The 20392-nt window shown below is 39.5% G+C and overlaps 1 protein-coding gene across 2 annotated transcripts in view; it reads left to right on the top strand.

Moving 5' to 3' along the window:
- OSBPL11 (oxysterol binding protein like 11) overlaps positions 1 to 20392 on the top strand; it is a 39168-nt gene that overhangs the window by 2695 nt on the left and 16081 nt on the right. For both annotated transcript variants that reach the window (XM_071435328.1, XM_071435327.1), the window contains exons 2-6: positions 12548 to 12616; positions 13684 to 13859; positions 14645 to 14724; positions 15455 to 15637; positions 19275 to 19476. In XM_071435328.1, coding sequence (XP_071291429.1) covers positions 12548 to 12616; positions 13684 to 13859; positions 14645 to 14724; positions 15455 to 15637; positions 19275 to 19476 — 710 coding nt within the window. The remainder of the gene's footprint in view (positions 1 to 12547; positions 12617 to 13683; positions 13860 to 14644; positions 14725 to 15454; positions 15638 to 19274; positions 19477 to 20392) is intronic.

Genomic DNA, 20392 nt, shown 5'->3' with positions numbered 1-20392 from the left:
TCCACAGATCACGTCTGGTGCAGAAGTTTAGCTCACAGTTTGGTGAAGCATTTGGTCAAAACAGCTATAGCAGAGTTCTCAGACAGTGGGAACACAGGTGCTTGATACTCCAATGCTCCAAGTGGGGAATTAAGACTATGGATAAAAAATAAACCTCCAAGACTGCTGGAACCTGAAATAATGAAAACTGAATTTCTCAAAGAGGTGCAAGGTCATATATACTTGGCATAAATTGAGTATCTAGAAAATAAAAAAAAAAAATTAAGCAGGAAGTCTGATTTTGTATTTCTGTAGGGGAATAATAGGGAGATTTTTAAATAGCTGTCATAGAGTTAGATCAGATATTTATCATAGTGGAGAAGTGACAGCCAGAGACTGCCAGACACTTCAGATGATGTGGAGATAGAGCTGAATCTCCTGTCAAACTTCATGCTTGTAGCCTGTGAATGGGTGAGTTTAGGCAGCCAGCACAGCAGTGGCTCTTCTGAAATTTGTAAGGGATTGGTTTCTACTGAGGGTAGGAAGATGATTTTTTTTTTTTCATTTACTTAGTAGAAGTTTAGAGTTCTTGAGAAACTGCTCTTTCAGCCATCTGACAGGAAGTGATCTTATTTTCTTGTGAATATATGATCAGGTCAGAGTGTGTCTGAGAACAAGCAACCATTGGCTTCATTTTCCTCACTGGGGCAGGAACAGCCTGAGTGTAAACTTGCATTTCAGTAGATAAAGAGAGCTTCAGAGGCTGTGCTACATACTAAATTCTTTAATCCTATCTTCATTTAGGGAAACAATTACCATAAGGTAAGACATCTGAATAACTTCAGATTGCTGTAAGATTACTTGATAAAGTAGTTTAAGATTATAATATTTTCTTTATTTTCAGCAGTAACCAAGCTGTAAAGTAAGTACAGCCTCACCCACAGAATTACTTGCACTCAGCAGTTCTGCCTTACCTTATGACCATGTTCATTTGGTTTTGCCTTGCTCTGGGTTAAATGAACAAGAGTGCTTTCAAAGCAGTGAGAGAAAGGAGGCAGGTTGGGCTGGTACTTCTGCAACATGTGATTTGTAGTCATTCAAATAACATAAAAATTTCACAACCAGAATGCAGAATCTTCTATGAGCTGAATGGAGAGCTGATCAGAACATGTGCCAGAGAAGTGTAACCAGTCCTGTCAGCCTGGCTTAAGGGGCTTTCAGAAAATTTTGAGAGAAGTGAGTGGCAATCACTGGTTCTTATTTGTCTACAAAATGAAATTTTCAAAGCAGTGCAGTTGTCTAGAGAAACAAGATTGTCCTTCCCAGTTGGAGACATGATAATGTGCTGTCCTCTTATGCTTTTCTTAGTGGTTCTGCTCTCAAATATGTAGATCAATTCTGCTATTAAAAGTATTCCCAGCATTTCTTCCCCTGCCATTAGAAATACAGGTAAAGTGTTCATGAATTTCCCAAATGATTGCTGATTTTGAAGTTTACAAGTTATATTTCAAAACCTATTTGCATTTCACTTCTGCTTGTATTTTTTAGATAGCTATCTTTGTTCCTTATTTCTCAAATGGTTTTAGTATCTGTTCACTATGGATTTAGCCATGTATAGTTATAAAATACTGCAGATTGTGTCTTTTGCTCTTTGTTTAAGGAAGTGAGTTGCCTTTTTTTAGTTGTTCCTGAGAGTTTGCCTGAGTGCTGCAGGGTTACTCACAATTGTCAGTTAGTATAGAAAACCCTTCAGATGAAAGTAGCTTCAAGGAGTAAATTTCCTAGACTGATAGTATTTTTTTACCTTGTTTTTTTCTTGCTAGGTGTGACAATGGCCAGTAAGAGGATTCCTCATGCTGGGTGGCTTCTGCTTGTCATTAATTAGTTTATTAAGTTAGATTCTCTTGCAGAATTACTCCATGTGGCTTTGGGCTGGAGTAGGAGGCTGAGAAGAGCAGAGAGAGACTTTTGCCAAAGGGTAACACTAAATGTTTTTTGGTATTGAATGTAAATGGATAACAAATTTTAAACAAGTGAAATGGTTGCCAGTCTTCTTTTGTGGGTTTTAGGGCTTTTTCAGTTGACACTATGCAAATCTCTTCATAAATACTAAAAAAGAGGAGTAAACAGTTACTGACCTTAATTCAGTCTTCTGTGCTTGAGCAGGCCAGCATGTGACAATGTAGCAGAAGAACTGGTAACTGAAACAAGTGAATATATTTTAATTCTGCATTTTGAGATGATCATGAACACTTTTTCATAAAATCATCCAGTAGGAAATGTGTTTTAAAGGCAATGCTAATTTCTAAGTTTGATCCCAGTTGCTGTTGAGGATGACTAACAAGGCTTTGCACTTCAAACATGTAGAAGCAAAGCATGTGAAACTGAGCTAGGCTGTGGAAGCATTTGATTCTCATTTGTGCTATCTTGCAAAAATGATCTAATTAGTAACACTAAAGGGAAAAGTGTCTTGAAACTGATACAATACTGATCCTTGTGTTGGGGGTGTCCCAATATCAGTCTTAGTTGCAAGATGTACTGAGTGTTCCTAGTTTCTTTGTGTTTCTTGTTCAAGAAGTTTTGATCTTGGGAGGATAAATTTCATCTGTTTGGTCTTTAAAGCTGGAACCAGCTTGGTAGAAATAGATACAAGAGGTGATGGCAGCTCAGTGTTCAACAACATTTGCAAACCTCTCCCTTGCTGGTCCTCTGTTCTTGTCTGGGAATCAAAGCCTTGCTTAGGCTGCAGTAGGGTGGTGTGTGCTGACCTAATCAACTGGCTCCTGAGAGCAGGCCAGAATTTAAGCTATGCTCCTTGTTGCTTGCTAAGTAGAAGAAATGTCTCAAACCTTCATGAAAATGTTAGTGTCATTTTAGGACAGTTCTCTCTAACACTGGTACCTCTAGTGCTTCCTTTTTATTACCCATCTCCCTTGTTCTGGTTTTTCTTTTTGCATTGCTTGAAAGAAAATTCTTTGGGATTCTAGGTAGAATTTGTGTATGTTTGCTGGAATCAATTACTGTAACTCCCTTCTTTGTGGTGCACAGCTGCAGAGGGACAGAGGCTATAATTTTGTGGTGTCACTCCCAGATGGGAGGTCTGGCAAGGTCTGCTCCTGTTTTGATTTTCCCCTGTTCTTGCAGCTCACTTGCTCAGTATCCCACCGTTGTAAGAACCTGCTAGCATTGTCACATTGAGGTGCCAGCTCCCAAGGGAGGTGATGTTTGTACTGGCATCTTTTGGGTTGGCTGATGGCTCTGATGTGAAACCTGTGTCAAAGTGAGTCCTGACCTTCCTTGTTTCTGTTTCTGGTGTTGTGTGGAGATACCTCAGCACTGCAGGACCTTCAGAAAGCCCATGCTGCTCACTTTGTTGCTGGTCTTTTGAGGTGTGGTTTGGAGTGCTGAAGAGATGATTTTCTCAAGTGGCTGCTGTGAAATTCAGAATTTATTTCTGCAATTTGTATGTTCCTTTCAGTAATAAAACTCAGATTAGAAGTGCTGTCACATTTGTTTGATATGCTGGAGGGAACTGGCTGAAAAACCTGGTGCCTGAATTTGTTTATCCTCATTTGACTCTTTGCTTAAAGAGTATATCGTGCTCCTAACACTAATTTAGAAATTCTGCGCTTCACATAATTTGCTCATTAGAATAGACAAGAAGCTCATATTTAAAATGATCAGCCAGTTACATCCATCTCAGGATGCATTCTGTGTTATTAAAATATTAAGGTCATCTTTTACCAAACTGATTTTACAGTTGCTAAAGCCCCAGGCACTTCTCAAAAGGCAGGTGAGCCCTTCGTGTTCACACACGTATTTAAACTTGGATAATTGGCGTTGGAGCAGATGTGTCATAAATTGAGAGAAGCAAATCTTGGTGTGAGGGGTAGTAAGTGGATACAGTTGGGGAAACAAGTTTGGGTGATTTAAGCAGGAGCTTCATGTTGACTGATGTTCCAGCAGGGAATGGGAGCCCAGGTCCTGAGCCAGGTGACAAGGCCTGGATTTCCTTCTCCAGCCCTGTGGCTCCTCAGGGAGTGATTATCAAGAGTCCCTCTCTTGCTTCTCAGAGCCTCTCCATGTTGGACAGACTGGGGTGTCACATGTGGGAGTTGGTTCTGGCATCCAGTGTACTTAGGTTCACCGTGGGATGTTCACTTGGAGTTCAAATTAAGCTAAAATGAAGAAACACCAATTTTTGGGTGGTGTCTAAACAGCAAATACTTTGTGCAGTCCATGGAATAGATTTCTGCAGGAGTTAATGGCTGTTACAAATATCTATCCTTCGCTAAGTGCAAAGAGTACTTTTCAACTTCACCTTTTCTAATGTAATTATGTAGCAGAGAGTTAATTAACTGCAGTACAACATTAACATCCTGCTGTGCCACACGCATTCTCTCCCCAGAGAGAAGATGGAAAACAAACTGCATGTGCATGACCTGATCACATTGCTTAATGCAGAAGCAGAAAGCAGCAGCTGCTGCTGTTACCTTATCCTGGGAAGGTTCCTGAGCTGTACTCATCGTTCTGTGAAAATTAAGGCACAAGTGCAGTGAGCCCTGTTTACTTACAGGCCTTGCCTTGACGTGCCCTCTGATCACCTGCCAGCACTGGTGAATTCTTGTAGGGGATGGCTGTCCCCTGGCAGTGCTGCCCCACAACTTTCTCCTTAGGGTGCTTTCAAAGCTTGTACCTTTTCAGATTTTCTCTCCTGTGTGTGTTAATGCTGAAATGGGAGGGGAGGGCAGGCTGAAGCTGGGTAGGAGAACTGCTGTTTCTTTGTGTGTGTTAAGCTGCCAATCTTGTATTTGACAGACTGCTTTGGAGCTTTTTGCGGTGGGTAAGCATTTTTCCCTTTTTGCTTTCAGTTGTGAATTCTAGAGTTTCAAGGAGGCTGGAAATCTTTGAAGTCTTGGTTAATGTTTAGGTATTGTCAAATTAGTTTCCCAAAAAGCCTGTTTTGCACTGAGAACGTTGGTTACTTTCATTGCACATTGATGTATCAGAAAGCAAGAGATCTGCTGGGTGGAACTGCAGGATGCTGTATAAAGGAGCTGGTTTCTAACCCTGGCTCTGACTTCCTTTGTGGTAATAGTCATATATTATTCAAACTGGTTTTCCCTGGTGATCACTAGCTGTGTTCCTCTTTTTCTTGGAGGACTGTTTTTGGAGCAGTTTGCTCTGATTTTGCAAAACTTTTGCAGGGTCACAGTTGCAGCTGAAATCAGCAGAACCCATGATTTGAATGTATGAATAAAATAAAAATTGGACTGTATCTGTCTCAAAATTAGGCAGAAAATTCATTGTGCTTCAGTTCCCTATATCCAAATGGAATTATAATATTTTTGTCCTATTACTGTTCAGTACACAACTCCTTCATAAATGTCCATAGCAAGCACAAGAAAACCATGAGGGTACTCATTATTAGAGCACGAGTGCCAAATGCATAGTACCTCCTACTCATTGCACGATGAAAAGGAGCACTTTTGAATAATTCCTTGTCTGGGAATCACTGGTCCCTTCAAGCACCAAACAAGAAAGTAGCCCTGCTCTCTTTATATATGGTGATAGTCATAGGTGGTTAATGTGTATGCTTTCTTATTTAGAGTTTAAATCTTCCTGGTGTCTTACATCTCAATTTTAATGTAAGAGTATTTTTGCTTAATTTCTCTGTGTTCAAGATTTATGGAATAATTTGGGTTGAGATGGGCCTCTGGGAAATCTCTAATTCTCCTGCTCAGAGCTTTAGAGTTAGAAGATGTCATTCAGTGCTGCAGAATTGCACCACTTTTAATTGTTTGCCAGATAGACTTTAAACTCCTGGCCATTGCTTCTTGAGTCTGGTGGTCCACACAGGCTTTTGCTTGTATTTAGGAATATTTAGATTACATCAATTGACAATAGGCTATTTAAGTGTGTTCTGATTTACTTGAAAGGTGATAATAATTATTATCTTCAGTATTTAACCTGAAATGTTGCAAATAATATTTCAAAAACAATTACAAAGCAAGAGGCTCATCTGAGGTGGCTGATCCTATTTACCTTCCATTTTTAGAGTTTTATTGCTGCAGAGTCCAGAATGGCAATATTGCATATTGCTGGTAGGATAAGAGCTATTAGACTAGAAGGGAGCAGAATGCCTTGGGATGGAAGGTGTAGTAAGCTGAACCATGTTGGACTGTGCCAAAGAGTAACTGAACAATACAGAGGGGGTTTGCTCCACCAGTCTCTGTGGATGGTGTTTACCAGGATCCACTGCTTTCCCAGGTACCACAGGCAGCAGATTGTCCAAAACTGCAAAGGTGCTCATCCATCACTGTTTGCCTTGTATATGTTACATCAGCATTGTTCATTGGGCAGAGCAGCTTTGATTTGACTGCTTGAGCTTTCTGAACCTAGATTTTGAGAGAGTTTTGGATTTTGTTAGCAGTAATGTGTGAAACTGTGCATTCTGGTGTGCTGATGTAAACTGGCAACATAAATAGTAGCAAAGTTGCAGACAACCTCTCCAGAGGCATTAAGGGGAGACCTTTTGAGGTCCTTGTTTTTTGCATGCTCCAGCTCTAAAATGATACTGGCTAAATCTACAGTTTGTTTTCCACTGATACCATTGCAGCAAAATCTGCTGGGTTGGCTACTGACTCTTAGGTGCAGCTTCAGTTCTGTTCTGCTGATGCAAATCCACAAATAAATTGTCCATCAGTGGAGTTCTTGCTGACTTTGGGTGTTCACCTGTGTGCAAGACAAATTGCTGAGCTTAATGTCACTGCAATTTTTTCTAGGCAGATGTATTTTGAGAAATAGAGACCTCTGTAAATTATAAAGTAGCTAAACAATCAGTTTTATAGTCATTATGTGAGAACAGTTTTGCTATTTATTAATTAAATATTGTCTCTCTTCTTCTTGCTAGACCACAAAAGTGTTACAGTAGTTTCATTTGTATGTGATTAACCTGTGCCATTAATGCTGAAAAGAGGAGAATGGAATACAAATTTAGTTAAGATGATTTAAAAAAAAACCCTGTTAGCTAGTATTGATAGAACTTGAGGTGCCAGAACAACTGTTGTGTTGAGAGCAAGGGCTGGGGAGGGTGGGCTGTGGAAGAGCCCCTCACCCCAGGGTAGGGAGGCTGGGCTGCATTATGCTGGAATCAAGGACAGCTGATGGCTCATTTTGGCTCTGCCACACCTTTTCTTTGTGGAAACCCCACGCTGCTCTTCCAATGCTTGTCTGTATTCCCAAGGATTTACAGGAGTGCACGTAAAGAGAAGTTTTTATATCTCATGAGGGGGTGTGTGTGCTGCATACTTGGAGCCCAGTGGTGTTCTGAAGCATCCTCAGGGTCTGCTGTTGATGTTCTTGTCATGGTGTTAGACCTCTTTTCCTTGCACTTGTTTCTGGTTTCTAAATTTATAATTGAGTAGTCAAACACAAGCTGAAGAGCAGGAGCTTTGCTGCCACTTCACAGCTGACTATAGAGCATTCTGGTGAGTTGCACAGCAAGGAGAGTTGTTTATCTTTTCTTGCAAAAGCTGTTTGGAAAAGCAGATGTAATTGATTGATGCTTCTGCCTTACCTTGTTGGGTTTACTGGGGAACCTGCTCCTGTATCACAGAGCTGTGGAATTGGAGTGTGCTGAACTTGGCGGTGGTTTCTTGCAGTTGCAGAAGATATGCCTGAAGTGTTCAATGCTGACATAGCTGTCATAGCTGTTGGGATTTTTTTCCCCTTTCTCTTCTCCACTGCCTACCTCTCTGTGTAAGGAAAAGGGAAATCAGTGCACTGTAGATAAGCACTTTGCAGTGCCCAGTGAGGAATAAGCAAGCCATTGCCAACAGTGAACCTGTGAGCAAACAGAGATGAGCAAGTTCAGTGAAAATGGTCACTGCTTTTTCCAAACTATAATTGAAATCATTCATTGGTTTGCACTGTTACAAGCCTCACTTCTTTATTTCCTTTTTTTTATGCTTTGTCAGCTTTTAATATGAAGACACTCTCTTTCACCAGGGGTTTGCATCTTGCTGCAAGCTCAGTAGAAAGGAGCATCTTCCCTTGGCCAGAATCCAAAGGCACTGTCCTAACAGTGGTTGTGGCAGCTCTGGAGGCTGGATCAAAATCTTCTGGAGGCTGGATTCTCCTTCAGGAGCCCTCCTTGACATCTTCATGGGTTCCAGGCTCCTGGCCATCCTTCCTGCTGGCAGCAAATCCACACATACTCAGCTGCTGCTTGAAGTCAGGCCTTACGCAAGTCAGAGGGGAAGCCTTTGGCCGCTGTGTTTGCTCTTCAGACAGCTGTTGGGTCTTCAGAGACTTGGCTGCTCAAAGCATCCCACGTGGTGCTGCCTGGGTCCCAGCAAAATTAAAATCATCTGAAGGGCAGTCTTGGAACTGTTCTGTAACTGCTTTCCTGTTGGGTGTAATTTTTGTGCCACTGCTAGGTTTTTTTTTTCTGTGGGGCTTTCATGGAAACCTACCCGTGAGGGGTATGGAAAAAGGTTGGCAAAGCCTTTTGCATTTTTTTAATTGCTGCTGCTTCTCAGAGAAAATGTTGGCCCAGGTGTGAGCCTGGGTGTCTTGGCAGAAGCTGCTCAAAGACGTCATTATGGGACTACTGTTCCTCTGTATCTGTGTCCAAAGCTCGGGTGCTGCACGTAAACAGGATGCAGGGGAGTTTGGCCTGATTGTCACTGTCTTCTTTCTTCCCTGGGAGAGGAGACCACCCTGCAAGGCACTGACAGCTGCTACAATTTAGGAAAGGACAAGTAAAACCAGAGAAGGATAAATAAGCTAACAGTGATCCTTTGTGAATCTTTTATTCCTATTATTTTTTTTAGTAGCATGTAGATATGTAGAAATCTGGCTTGTGGTAATCATCTTTGATGTAAGGGAGGGATAATTTTGTGGGAGGAATATGAACTGGTGTGTAATTGTTCACAGATGTCTGTCATTTGCTTAAATGGACAGTCTCAGTCCATCTCACAGTGTTTATAAACTAAAATATTGTGATAAATGGACAGTCAAGTTCAATGGTGTTCAGCCTTTGGGGAAAAATACCCCAGATTTTAGGAGGTGGTAGATGTTGCTGGGCTAGAGTTCAAATGTTGTTCTGTTCTGAAAAGTATGTGTTCTGCATACTTCTTTTCTGGATTGTGATTTGTATAATACCCTCACTTAAAGTAGTCCAGCAAAAGTTAATTTTTTTTTTTTCATGTCCTTAAGACTGTGATCCGTCTGTTGCAACATTTCCTTTCTTTGACAGGACATGTGAATTTCAAAAGAAATAGGCCCTTTAGGGATTGTTGACTCATGGTACTGAGCTGTTGTTGCTATTCCTCTGACAATCTGAGACTGTGGGGAGCATTTTAAATAGGAACAACAGCATCTTGGCTATGGAAAGACACACGTACCCATAGGTACAGGTACGTGCACGTAGGCAGCAGTGTGACTGCAAAGGGATTCTGAAAATCAGGAAAGATCCCAAGGGAGCCAGCCCTCACTGTCAGTCTTAAGTTGCTCAGTGTTTTGTGTCAAGTTCACTTTCAAAATCTGTTTTCTAGAAGTCAAAACCCACTATGTTGGAAATTTTGAAGGCTTTTGAAGGAGACTGGTGACTTTGTGATAGGGTTTGCCAGCACTGTTTCCCATGAAACAACAGTAGGGGCTTACTCATATTTTATGAACTGTGGTTATCTGTGAGCAGAGCCAGTGCTTGAACCTCAACCTCTTGTTCTCAAAGTCTACCATTTTACAAGCTTTCTGCAGTGCTCTGTAGAGCTTGGCTGTCAGTTCCATACTAGTGAAATGTTACTGGGTTTTCTTTGGGTTGGGTGTGCTTTTGTATTTTTTTTTAATGTTAATTGCCTTACATCACTACTTTAGGAACAACGAATATCTTGGTTTAACTCTTGCTGTGGAGACACAAACCTTAAAATTCTTGAAGAAATGCTTTAGTTACAATCCCTGTCCTTGCTCATAAATAATACTGAGAATATTTTTCTGTATTCACACCTGCAGAAGATGAGGAGGTTAACTATATTTCTGTCATCTATTATGTATAGTTATAGAATTTACTTTTTTGTTGATTGCAGTTTGCAGAGTGGACTTAGATTTCTTTAGTGTATATAATTTTTACTTATTTAAAAATAAGTCTTAGTTCAAATGTTGAAATACTAGTTCTCAGTCAATTCTCAGACTTCCGTGGGGCAATGTTTTCCAAGCCTTTCAGCTGAGCCCTTTGGGACTGATGAGGTTAGAGATATAAATTATTGAAGAGGAGGCATTTGGAGATGTTTGGGTCCAGACAAAGTGAAAATCCAAGTGTAAAGAACATGCAGATGATGGCAAAATGTGATGGTAATTTGATGTGGAACTGCATCATCAGAAGAGCTGCACTCCCTTCTACAGTGTGTTTTTCTGCATGACAAAGTCAGCTATTTTATCTGTCACACCCAAAAAAAAACCCCAGAGGTCAAATTGTTTTAATCAAAGGCTATTTAATTTACCCTTGTCAGATGAATGGACTTCCACAGGTCATACACATAGTCCTGCTGCATTCACTGTAGTCTGAACTTACCTTTCTGATTTTTCTTGGGTTCTTTAGAGGTACCTGTGATTTAGGCACATTAGTTAATGGGGGTGCAGTGGCTGCAGCCTGCATGTGCAGGGCTATGTGCAGTGTCTCACTGAAAAGCAAGGGTGTAGCTTGCATTCACTGGAGCTGAAAAGCAATTAGCTGTGACTAGGGACAATTTTCAGATGAGTAAAACCCAAGCTCATGCATTTTTATGACTATGCAATCTCATAATTTTCAGCTAAATTAAGACAGTGAGCAAGTCTAAACTGTACTTCCCTTGTATGCCAATAATAACAAATGAGAGGCGTCTGCAGAGGATGAGTTTGATTATGTCTCCTTTAGCTTCTCTGTACATTTAAAATATACAACACCCTCTGCTCTCCTTGGTTTTATTTTTATCTGTAGTACCACTTAATGAGCTATTAGAAATTAAATTCCTAGATAGTCCTGCTGGCTGCTCTCCATTGCAGGATATTACTGCAATACTGATTGCTGCTGTAATAGCTAGGACACGTATTTTTGCTTTTAAAAGTAACATTTAAAATCAGTAGCTTGGCTTTTTTTCTTCAAAAAATGTACATTCTTGTATCTCTTGGCTTGTGTTATATCACTGAATGGCAGTGATTTACTCTGTGGCTCTTTTCATTAGTGTCACCCTAAATGGCTTCCTTTAAGATGAAACAGTACAACATGTTATATTTATCAAACTGTCAGGTTTCTAATTAATCTGCTGTCTATAAATGAGGTATAGACAGCAGCTTCAGCTGTTACTTAGCATTTACCCCAGTACTTAGCCCAGTTATCTTTGCAACCAAAACCCACTAAGGGAGATGATCCCTTGGCTCACATAGTCCTGTTTTCCCCACTTTTCCCCTTTTGCTGACATGGGGCTACTGTGTCCATTTAACAACCAAGAGAGGTTGCTGCTGCTCCAATGGACTCTGAATAATTTCATTTAATCTTCAACCTACTACAGCCTACAGAAATTTTAAATAAGATTAGAAACAAATTTATTTTGGAGAAGCAAATAGTGTCTGATATTTGGGTCATTGTTTCAATTCTTCTTTGTAATAGTAGGAGCTTTTTTCTCAGGCTGGATCTGAATTGTCTATCAAGAGTGTGTTCTTCAGTGTGGGGTTATGCCCTGCTGTGAGATGAGGGCATTGAGGGCATTTCTAGATTTATGGGAACATACAGCATAAAGTGGGTCTTAAAACTGTGGTCTTAAATTGAGTAGCCATGGTACTTGTAAGCCTTATTTAGGGCAATTGATTTTCAGAAATGGAAATGTATTTTGCCTGTAGTGATATTAAGTCTCCATGCCGAGTGCCTTTGGTGGACTCTCATTTTTGGTGGGCGTTGCAAGTTGAATCTTTGATGGAGAAACTGCTGGATTTTCCTGTCAGGCCCAAGGAGGAGATGTTTTGGCTTCTGGTTTAGGTCTCAGAATATGTTGATGTGACCTGCACTTGCATGTTGTGTTCTGTAGGACATCTATTCAGGAGCATGGCTGTACAGGGGAAGGATGCTGGACACAAGGGATTAATAACACCACACTGATGTAGGAGTAGCCACAGACTGTTTAGGTTGGTGGCTGCAATCCAAGGGTCTGTTAATAAACTAGTGAAAGTTAATTTTGTTCAGGAGTCCAAAAGTATGAAATTTGTTTTGAAGAGAGAGCAGGAACCAGAAGCAGCATGGATACAAAGTCTTTAATTACCTGAAACTTGTAAAAATGTGTCTAGAAGTGCCTGTTGAATTGGTGCAGCTAATTATGGTTTGAAACTATTTGGAATTCACTAAGTCTGGTTAAATTGTCGTAAGAAACTATTTTAGGAACAAGGCTGTAAAATCTTTAAAGTGTAGCTTTATTAAATTGATAGTGCCATTCTAAAAATGAACATTAAAATTCATCTCCTGAGACTAAAGATGGTCAGAAGGATCTAAAATATATTTGGTATTGTCTGATTGTTTTTTTCTCTCTTTTTATAGTGATCACATGGAAAATATTTGTGGCTACTTAATGAAATACACCAATCTTGTCACTGGCTGGCAATATCGGTAAGTCTTTTGTGGTGCTTTTTAGTAATGGTGGTGTCTGCAGCATCCAAATGAACATGTTTCAGATTTTTTAAATAATGCTTACATTTCCCTTTTTCTAGTAGGCAAACTTTATGCAAGAATCATGCTTTTCTCAATCTAGATTAAACTAATGTGTAGATGAATAATATTTGTATTAAGGCATGAATATCAAAAAGGCATAGGCAACATAAAGCAATTAAGTCATTTAGTGGCTTATAACTATGTTTGTATGTGTAAAAAGCATTAGGTTTTTTTCTCCTTGTCCATTAAAAAACATTGTCTTTGTGAGTCTTCATCTTTGTGCCAAATAATGCTATCACTAAAAAAAAAAATAAGACTTCATTACTGTAAATTCTAACTCAAGCAGGCTTTTCTCTTTCCCCAGGATGTCATCTCCCCTTGAATAACTTGAGTTTCTGTGTCAGGTGAAATTCTTTGGTCAGGTTTCATGCTGTTCCTAGAGCAGCACAGTGCAACCAAATTAATGTTGGAGAGACAAATCCTTAGTGTACCACACTGTGCCACCTGTGCTGCCCCTGGCATGGAGTGACTCATGTCAATATACTTGGCATTAAACTCAAGTGAAAGTTGAAGCATAATGTCCAGTTCCTTTAAAATAAAAAGAAAAAAAAATCTGGAATTGCTTCAGTTTCATGGTTTTGCATCTCAGCTCCTTTGTATCTGGGGCTGTTTTACTTTTAATGTATGTAGTTTAAGGATTTATTAAGCCCTAATGATTCAGGATATAATTTTTGATTCCCAAAATCTCATGATAATGTTCTTCTGTGGGCCTGCTGTTCTGTTGTGCAATCCCTGTGCTGTAAGAAAAAAAAAGCCAAGAAATTAATTTTTGTGCCATCTTGGGGACATAATTCACATGTTTAGGGTTTTCCTGATGCAAGTCTTTTAGTTCCAATCCCATCTGTGCAAACTTGTGAAACTTGTGATGAGAGTATTGACTTTTCCCAGTACCACCACCTGCACAAAAAAAGAAAAAGGAAAATGAGCTGGTTTTATTTAGTGTATTTGCTTTGCTATCCTTGCAGGTATTTTGTGTTAAACAATGATGCTGGCCTGCTGGAGTACTTTGTGAATGAGCAGTCTAGACATCTGAAGCCCAGAGGTACCCTGCAGCTGGCTGGAGCTGTCATCTCACCCAGTGATGAAGACTCTCACACCTTCACAGTCAATGCAGCCAGTGGGGAGCAGTACAAGCTAAGAGGTAGGACCTGGATGCTTGGGCAGGGGATCCTTCCACTAGAGGACAGTCCTGGCTCTCACCTGGGGCTGCTTGGCTGGCCTTGGCTGCAGGGCCAAAGAGAGAAGGCCTGGTTGGCAAAATGCTGCCATGAAAATCATGTGCAAGACTTCCATCCCACTGTTCAGCTAGAAATGGTCTGTATTTATGGATAGTTCCATAATGTTTGGGTCTGATGTCCTTCAGAAGACTTCATCTGTGTAGAATGGGGTTTAATCTTTGTGTGTACTGTCCTTACATTGTACTGATTCAAAGTTTTCTAAATCATTGTAGGCAGCAATACTGTGGTGGTGCTCACAGAAAATCTAATTATTCAGTTTGTTAGCCACCTTATGGTGGTTATAAAAGCCCATTCTCTGATTTTAAAAGCTGCAGAAATCTAGGCTAATAACTTTGAGTATTTCTTCCCTTGAGGACTTGCTGTTATTTTCTAATTTGGAGTACCTTGCTCTTATTGCAGGAAAATGTTTCATATTGTTAGATTACAATATTTGTGAGGGTGGTTATGGTTTGTTGATGTTTTTAAATTAATTTCGTAACACTAAAAATAGCATAAAGAAAAAAGAAAGTATATACTATGTATGTTGAACTTTACTTAACATTATAGTTATTACAGGCAAATGAATTTTAGATTAAAAATAACTTACTTTGCACTGTTAGTCTTGTGATTTTTAAGAATTAAGCAGTAGGTTTTGCCCATACTTTGAAATGACTTCATGTAACAGAATCCTTTTGGTTTGCTTTCTTAGCTACAGATGCTAAAGAGCGGCAGCACTGGGTTAGCAGGCTACAGATTTGCACACAGCATCACACAGAAGCTATTGGAAAGGTATGACTGGTGCTCTCATGGGCAAAAATCTTCCTGGTGGGAGAAGTATTGCAAATACAACTTCAGTATTATTGAAGCCCTTCCATTTTGGGAATGTTACTTTTTTTTTTTTTAACCCCTTACTTTTTTTTTTTTTTAAACCACTCAGTAGCCCACAGATAAATTTAGGGTGAATTCCCATGTTTGAGAAAAAAGTCCTCAACACTGCTGTTTCCATTTGCTAATCATGTGGTAGATATGTGAATAGTGTATTTTACAGAAGCTCCTGATTGCCATAACACCTGTTCTGTTACCTGAATAAAAGCTTGCTTTTAAGTTACAATCAGCATCTTGTAGCTAGTTTTTGTTGTAAGAGATAAGTTGAACTAATAGCTCTGAATGAAATTCCGTTCTTTTGAATGTCAGCTTTATACCTGCAGGATCTATTAGGAGTCATTTTCTAGTGCTGTTGCAGATCAAGAACTGATTTTCAAGTCAGAGGAGTGATACTTACTGATCAATCTCGTTTCACAGATTGTTCTTAATTAGACTATAAAAGACGGCAGCTAGAAGCAGACAGTGGAAAATATTTAGCAGTCGCTACTAATGCATTATTAGGGCTTTGACATTTTTCCTTACAGCAGAACAGTTTAATTTTTAATTTTTTTATAGAGTATCTTTCACATTAGAACATTTTCTGGTTATTAGGATTAATTGTAAATGTTTCTCAATATGCTTGTTTATTCACTAGAACAACCCTCCTCTGAAATCTCGCAGCTTCTCTCTTGCATCCCAAGGAAGTGCCAACTCTCCTGGTGTGCAGAGAAGACCCAGTCAAAATGCAGTTTCCTTCTTCAATGTTGGACATCACAGATTGCCAACAGGAAAAAGAGTTCCCATTATGCAGCCAGATCACCTTGTAGATGTTAGAGAGGTTTGTATGCTTTAAATTTCCTTACAGTTGTTTGAGAGAGCTGTGGTGTTATTGATAAGGTTGTGAAGAAACCTGCTGTTCTTAGTTGGATATATTGTCAGTAGCATGTCCTAAGCCATTATTGCACAGCTGGGTGAGAATAAGTAACTTGTCCTGGCTAATTGTAGAAGTAAATGGTGTATATTTTATATTTTGTACTTTGCAGTAGTATCCAGATGCTGAAGGTAGAACCATGTTCTCATCTTTGCAAGTCCTAGCACTACAAGTGACAAGGGAATATCCTTAAGGGACATAACATCACATACTATGATTCTATTGTCTATCTTTTCTTCCCTTGTCAAGCTATAGAAGAATTGACTAAGCTGTGCTTGTATCTCTTATGACCAGGGAGAAGCTGGTCATGATTGATATTTCAAAATGCTAATACCATTTTCTGGTATGCTGGTTCATTTAGATAAATTGTCTGGGGATGGGTGTGACTAAACAGAGAGCAATTCAGATGCTTGTTTTTTTTTTCACCATATGTTCAGGTGTAGTGTATTTTGGGAGAAAAATCTAGAAATAATTACCTTTCCATCTTGACTGACAGAACAGACTGACTACTGGCTGATTTTAACTTGTGAATATATCCAGGGTGGATCTTGCCTATCTAAAGATAATGCATTGCAAACCTGTGTTACTTAGTGGTGGTATTGATGTTAATAAGTATTTTAATGTTAACTATAATTAATGTGGTGTGATAAATTTCTAGGCAAAAATAAATTTCTAATGGAGAGCTTTTTAATTTAGCAAATAAAGATACAGGAAGCATGAATAGCTAGAAATTGAACTTAAACAAATTGGAATAGAAGAGTGCTGTATAGAATGAGCCTCATTAACCTTAAAATATGTGGCTGAGCACTGTGGTAAGTTCTCCAGTAACTGGGTATTGCAGATACTTTCACTGGTATGGCATGCTGTCATTGTGCCTTGATTTATATCAGCTATTGAGGTGTAATTTTTCAGGAGTTTACACAAGGTGACTGCCTCTTTAAACCTTGGGGTCTGTGAATCTCTCTCCACAGCAGACTGTTCTTGCAGATGTCTTGCAAAAGGGTAATTGCTACCATCCTGTTTTTATCCTCTTAGAGCACTAAAGTCTCCTATAGTGCTAATGCAGAGATGTGTGAAGTGCTGCTAGGTACTCAGGAAAATAAAAAATGTTTCAAAAAAGGCTTTTTCACTTTTTGAATTTTCCAACATCATTATGGCATACAAAATTTGAGGGAGAAAAGAGGAGTATGTCTGAGCTGGAGCACTGAAGCAGTGGCTTGTGTCCTGTAACTGGAATAAAGTGGAATGACTTTTCTTGGCATTGCAAAGAGCACAGGAAGCCTGTTCATGCTCTCTTGATTGCCACTGAATTTGGTGGCATAGCATGACTATTTATCAACTTAAAAACTTGTACAGATGAAGAATCCTCACTAGTGCTGACTCTTCTGATTGTTAGTTTGCTTGCCTTTTTTAAGCTAAAATGCTTCTTGGATACAATGCCTGCTTTTTTGTGGATATTATTAAAATACTGAAGGGCAGGTATGTTCCTGTTACCCCTGAGCATGGTACAGCTTGAACACTTAGAAAATAATTTTGAAAAGCTGTGAGAAGAGCAACTTCTTTCAAAGAATCTGCTACATTGTGACCTTCTTTCATTTTCCCATGAATTTCACTGTATCTGAGTCTCCCTTGGCAGTCCCTTCCCCTTTACCTGACCCTTGTTCTTGGCTGAATATGTCGTGATGCTGACGTGATTACTGTGCAAAGCAGGAGGTTTAAGAAGATCTTTTTGCTAACTTGCATTAAATGCAGGTGTCTCTGTGTTTGCAAAGTGAAAATAATAGCATGTGTATTTTCCCAAGATTTTGAATTATAAGTCACTGTGCTTTTCTTTTCCTGGCACTGTTTTTTTTTTCCCAGAGCTGAGTGTATAATTAAGAAAAACCTTAAGACTGTTCCAAGTGTGTCCTTTGAAAGGGAAGATGTGCCTATTTGAACTTCATAGCTAAGCATAGCATGGCTTGTCCTATTGTCTGGCCTGATCCTGGAATGAAGTGCTTGGGGCCTGCCACATGGTGAATTACTAATAGTAAAGGTCACCAGAAGGATTGTGGTGATTTGTCAACTGATTATCTGTGGGGTTTTTGTGGGAGTTTCTTTTTAAGCCAACACACTTTTTCAAAGTTGGAAAAAAACTGCACACAAAGGCTTTTATCACACTTGTGACTGGAGAAAAATGAGACACATGTTGTGATAGCAGCTGGTGTGTTTGCATAGGCAAAGCTATCTATAACTAAATGTTTTAGTAGCTTTCTGCAATGTTGCTCTTGGTATATGCTAAGGCTGACTCTGCACAGTTAACACCAGTTTTAAAGAGCCAGTGCTTTGTAAATTCACACCTTTGAATGCTATGGAGCCAAGCCCTTAAAAGTTCCAAAGATCATGTACTATGAACTTGGATAAATACACGTTCCTTAAGTATTGCATAAAATCTTAAAAGCAGTTCCTGGAAGGGATTGCAGGTAGTAGTACTGAAAAAAAGCCAGTCAGATACTGATTAGGAATTAAATAATTGGAGTGGAAAAACTACCTAGTGCCATAGCAGTTAAATGCATGTTTCTTTAAAGGTTTTTTAAAGAAATTCTGCTGCTGCTCTGATAAATCAATCTGTCCTTACATTTACCTTCACTACCAGAGCACATAATGATTGCAGGCAGTGCTTGTTGTCCCTCCCCAGAAAGGGGACTAGCATGTGTAAGAGTTTGCTTTCATCCCTGTGATTCAATCAGGTAATATTTTGTTTCTGTGAGTATAGAGAGGAAAGGGCTGCTTGATGGCTGGTGTGCTTTGCCCCTGTACCTCATGTGGGCAGATTCTGTGATTCAGGTGTGTGAAGGAGTTCTATGATTTAGGTGTGTGAAGGGGGAAAGGAGCTTGGGGGGAGAGCAAGGGGAACAATGACAACAGGACAGGACAGCTGCAATTTGAACATAGAATGAAGGTGAAAATCCTGCTGGCTTTTCTTCCCTCCTTACAAAGTAAATGCTGAGATGGTGATAATCAGTGTGGTGTCAGTGCAGGCAATAAATGAAGATCCTCTATGGTTTGAGCCAAAATGAGGAATACAGGTCTTCTCTGTTAAAGTTCTGCACCTCTGATTGCAGGGAGTGAAAAAAGTCTTTGGTACCCATAGACAGTAGTTCCTATTCCAGGCTGTGCAGAGCATGGAGCTTATAACTTCTCACACAGAGTGCATGTGGGTGATGCCTTAGGATTTTAGCTTTCATATTTTCCATATATTTGTAATCCTGCAATTCCCCTGTCACCCCCATCCCTATCAACTAGGCATGAAAGTGTTTGATATTTACTGCAACAAGTGTCTTGTTCAAATTCATCTTGGCCTTTCTTTTTAAAGTCACTTTGATATTCTTTTGCTTGTTAATGAAGTGCCATGTATTTTGTGAAGTACAGTTAATTTTACATATATCTGTTACCTTGTAGTTTTATTATTGTCCCAAAACCGTTTGAGATCCACTGTGTGCACAGCTGAGCAGGTATCACACAACACTTCTACCACCTGATAAGTGACTGTTTTGTTTGACAGATGATGTCTCAGGCTGAGGGCCAGCAGAGAGACTTGATCAGGAGCATAGAATGCCTTCCTGCCTCCGGTCACCTTACATCCTTGGATCAAGACCTATTGATGCTCAAAGCAACTTCCATGGCAACCATGAACTGCTTAAATGACTGTTTCCATATTCTCCAGTTACAGCATGCTTCTCAGCAAAAGGGCTCCTTACCAGCAGGTGGGTATAGGTGCTCACAGAGAACAGAACTCTGGAGCAAATACAAATCCCTTCCTTGCAGAAATGTTCATTCCACTAACACATGAGCAAAGGAAACTGCTGACTATCTGGTTTCTTGTGAATTTTTCTAGACCCCAGCTTGTGTTGGTTGGAACTCTGTGCATGTTGAATATATATTTTTAAATCATTTATTCAGCCAGGAAGTCTGTGGCAGCAGCTACATAGATGTAACTATGTAATTGTTGTACAACATCTCACAACAGAATAAACTACATAAGGCATCCCAACAGGAAGGCTGCTCTTGGGATATAATTGTAGTAGTGGAGGGGGAATTTTATGGCATTGCAGATTCTGGGACATAGTGTCCACTACATCTCTGCCAAATGTCATGCTTTTTTAGTTCTTTTTTTGCACACCAAATAACTATTATTAGTATTTACATGTGTGTAACTTCCATTTCCAGTTAAACATTAAAATACAAAACTCTAAATTTGCACTGATTTTTACTAATACTGTTTAAATATCAGTATTCTTGTTTTGAGTTACTACCTTAGTCTAAACCATGGTCTAAGGACAAGTGTTGTATTCTATTCTAAGGCCAGAATGGACACATAAGTAAATGAAAATTGCTTAAAGGTTGGGGAAAATAGAAGATATCTTCTAATAAACAACTAATTACCTCAACAAACAAACAAATACCCCCTAAACCCTACTGCTCATGAGTGTGGAATATGTGCATTCATAGGCAGCAGACAAATATGTTGCCATGTCTGCACAGTTGATCACTTCAATGCAAGTAAGAGCTTAGTGGAATTGTTGTACCTGATTCATGTGCTGTGTATGGAATTGAATGTGGTTGTGGTTGTTTGTAAATTCTTCTCCATCTTATTGCCTTTTTTCATGTGTTTACTTTGTG

The sequence above is a fragment of the Agelaius tricolor genome, unplaced genomic scaffold, assembly GCF_023055355.1.
Source record: "Agelaius tricolor isolate 1412-34295 unplaced genomic scaffold, bAgeTri1.0.p SCAF_10, whole genome shotgun sequence".
NCBI classification, from domain to species: Eukaryota; Metazoa; Chordata; class Aves; order Passeriformes; family Icteridae; genus Agelaius; species Agelaius tricolor.
The sequence above is the reverse complement of the archived record's forward strand: the minus strand, read 5'-3'. Positions and strand labels throughout refer to the sequence as shown.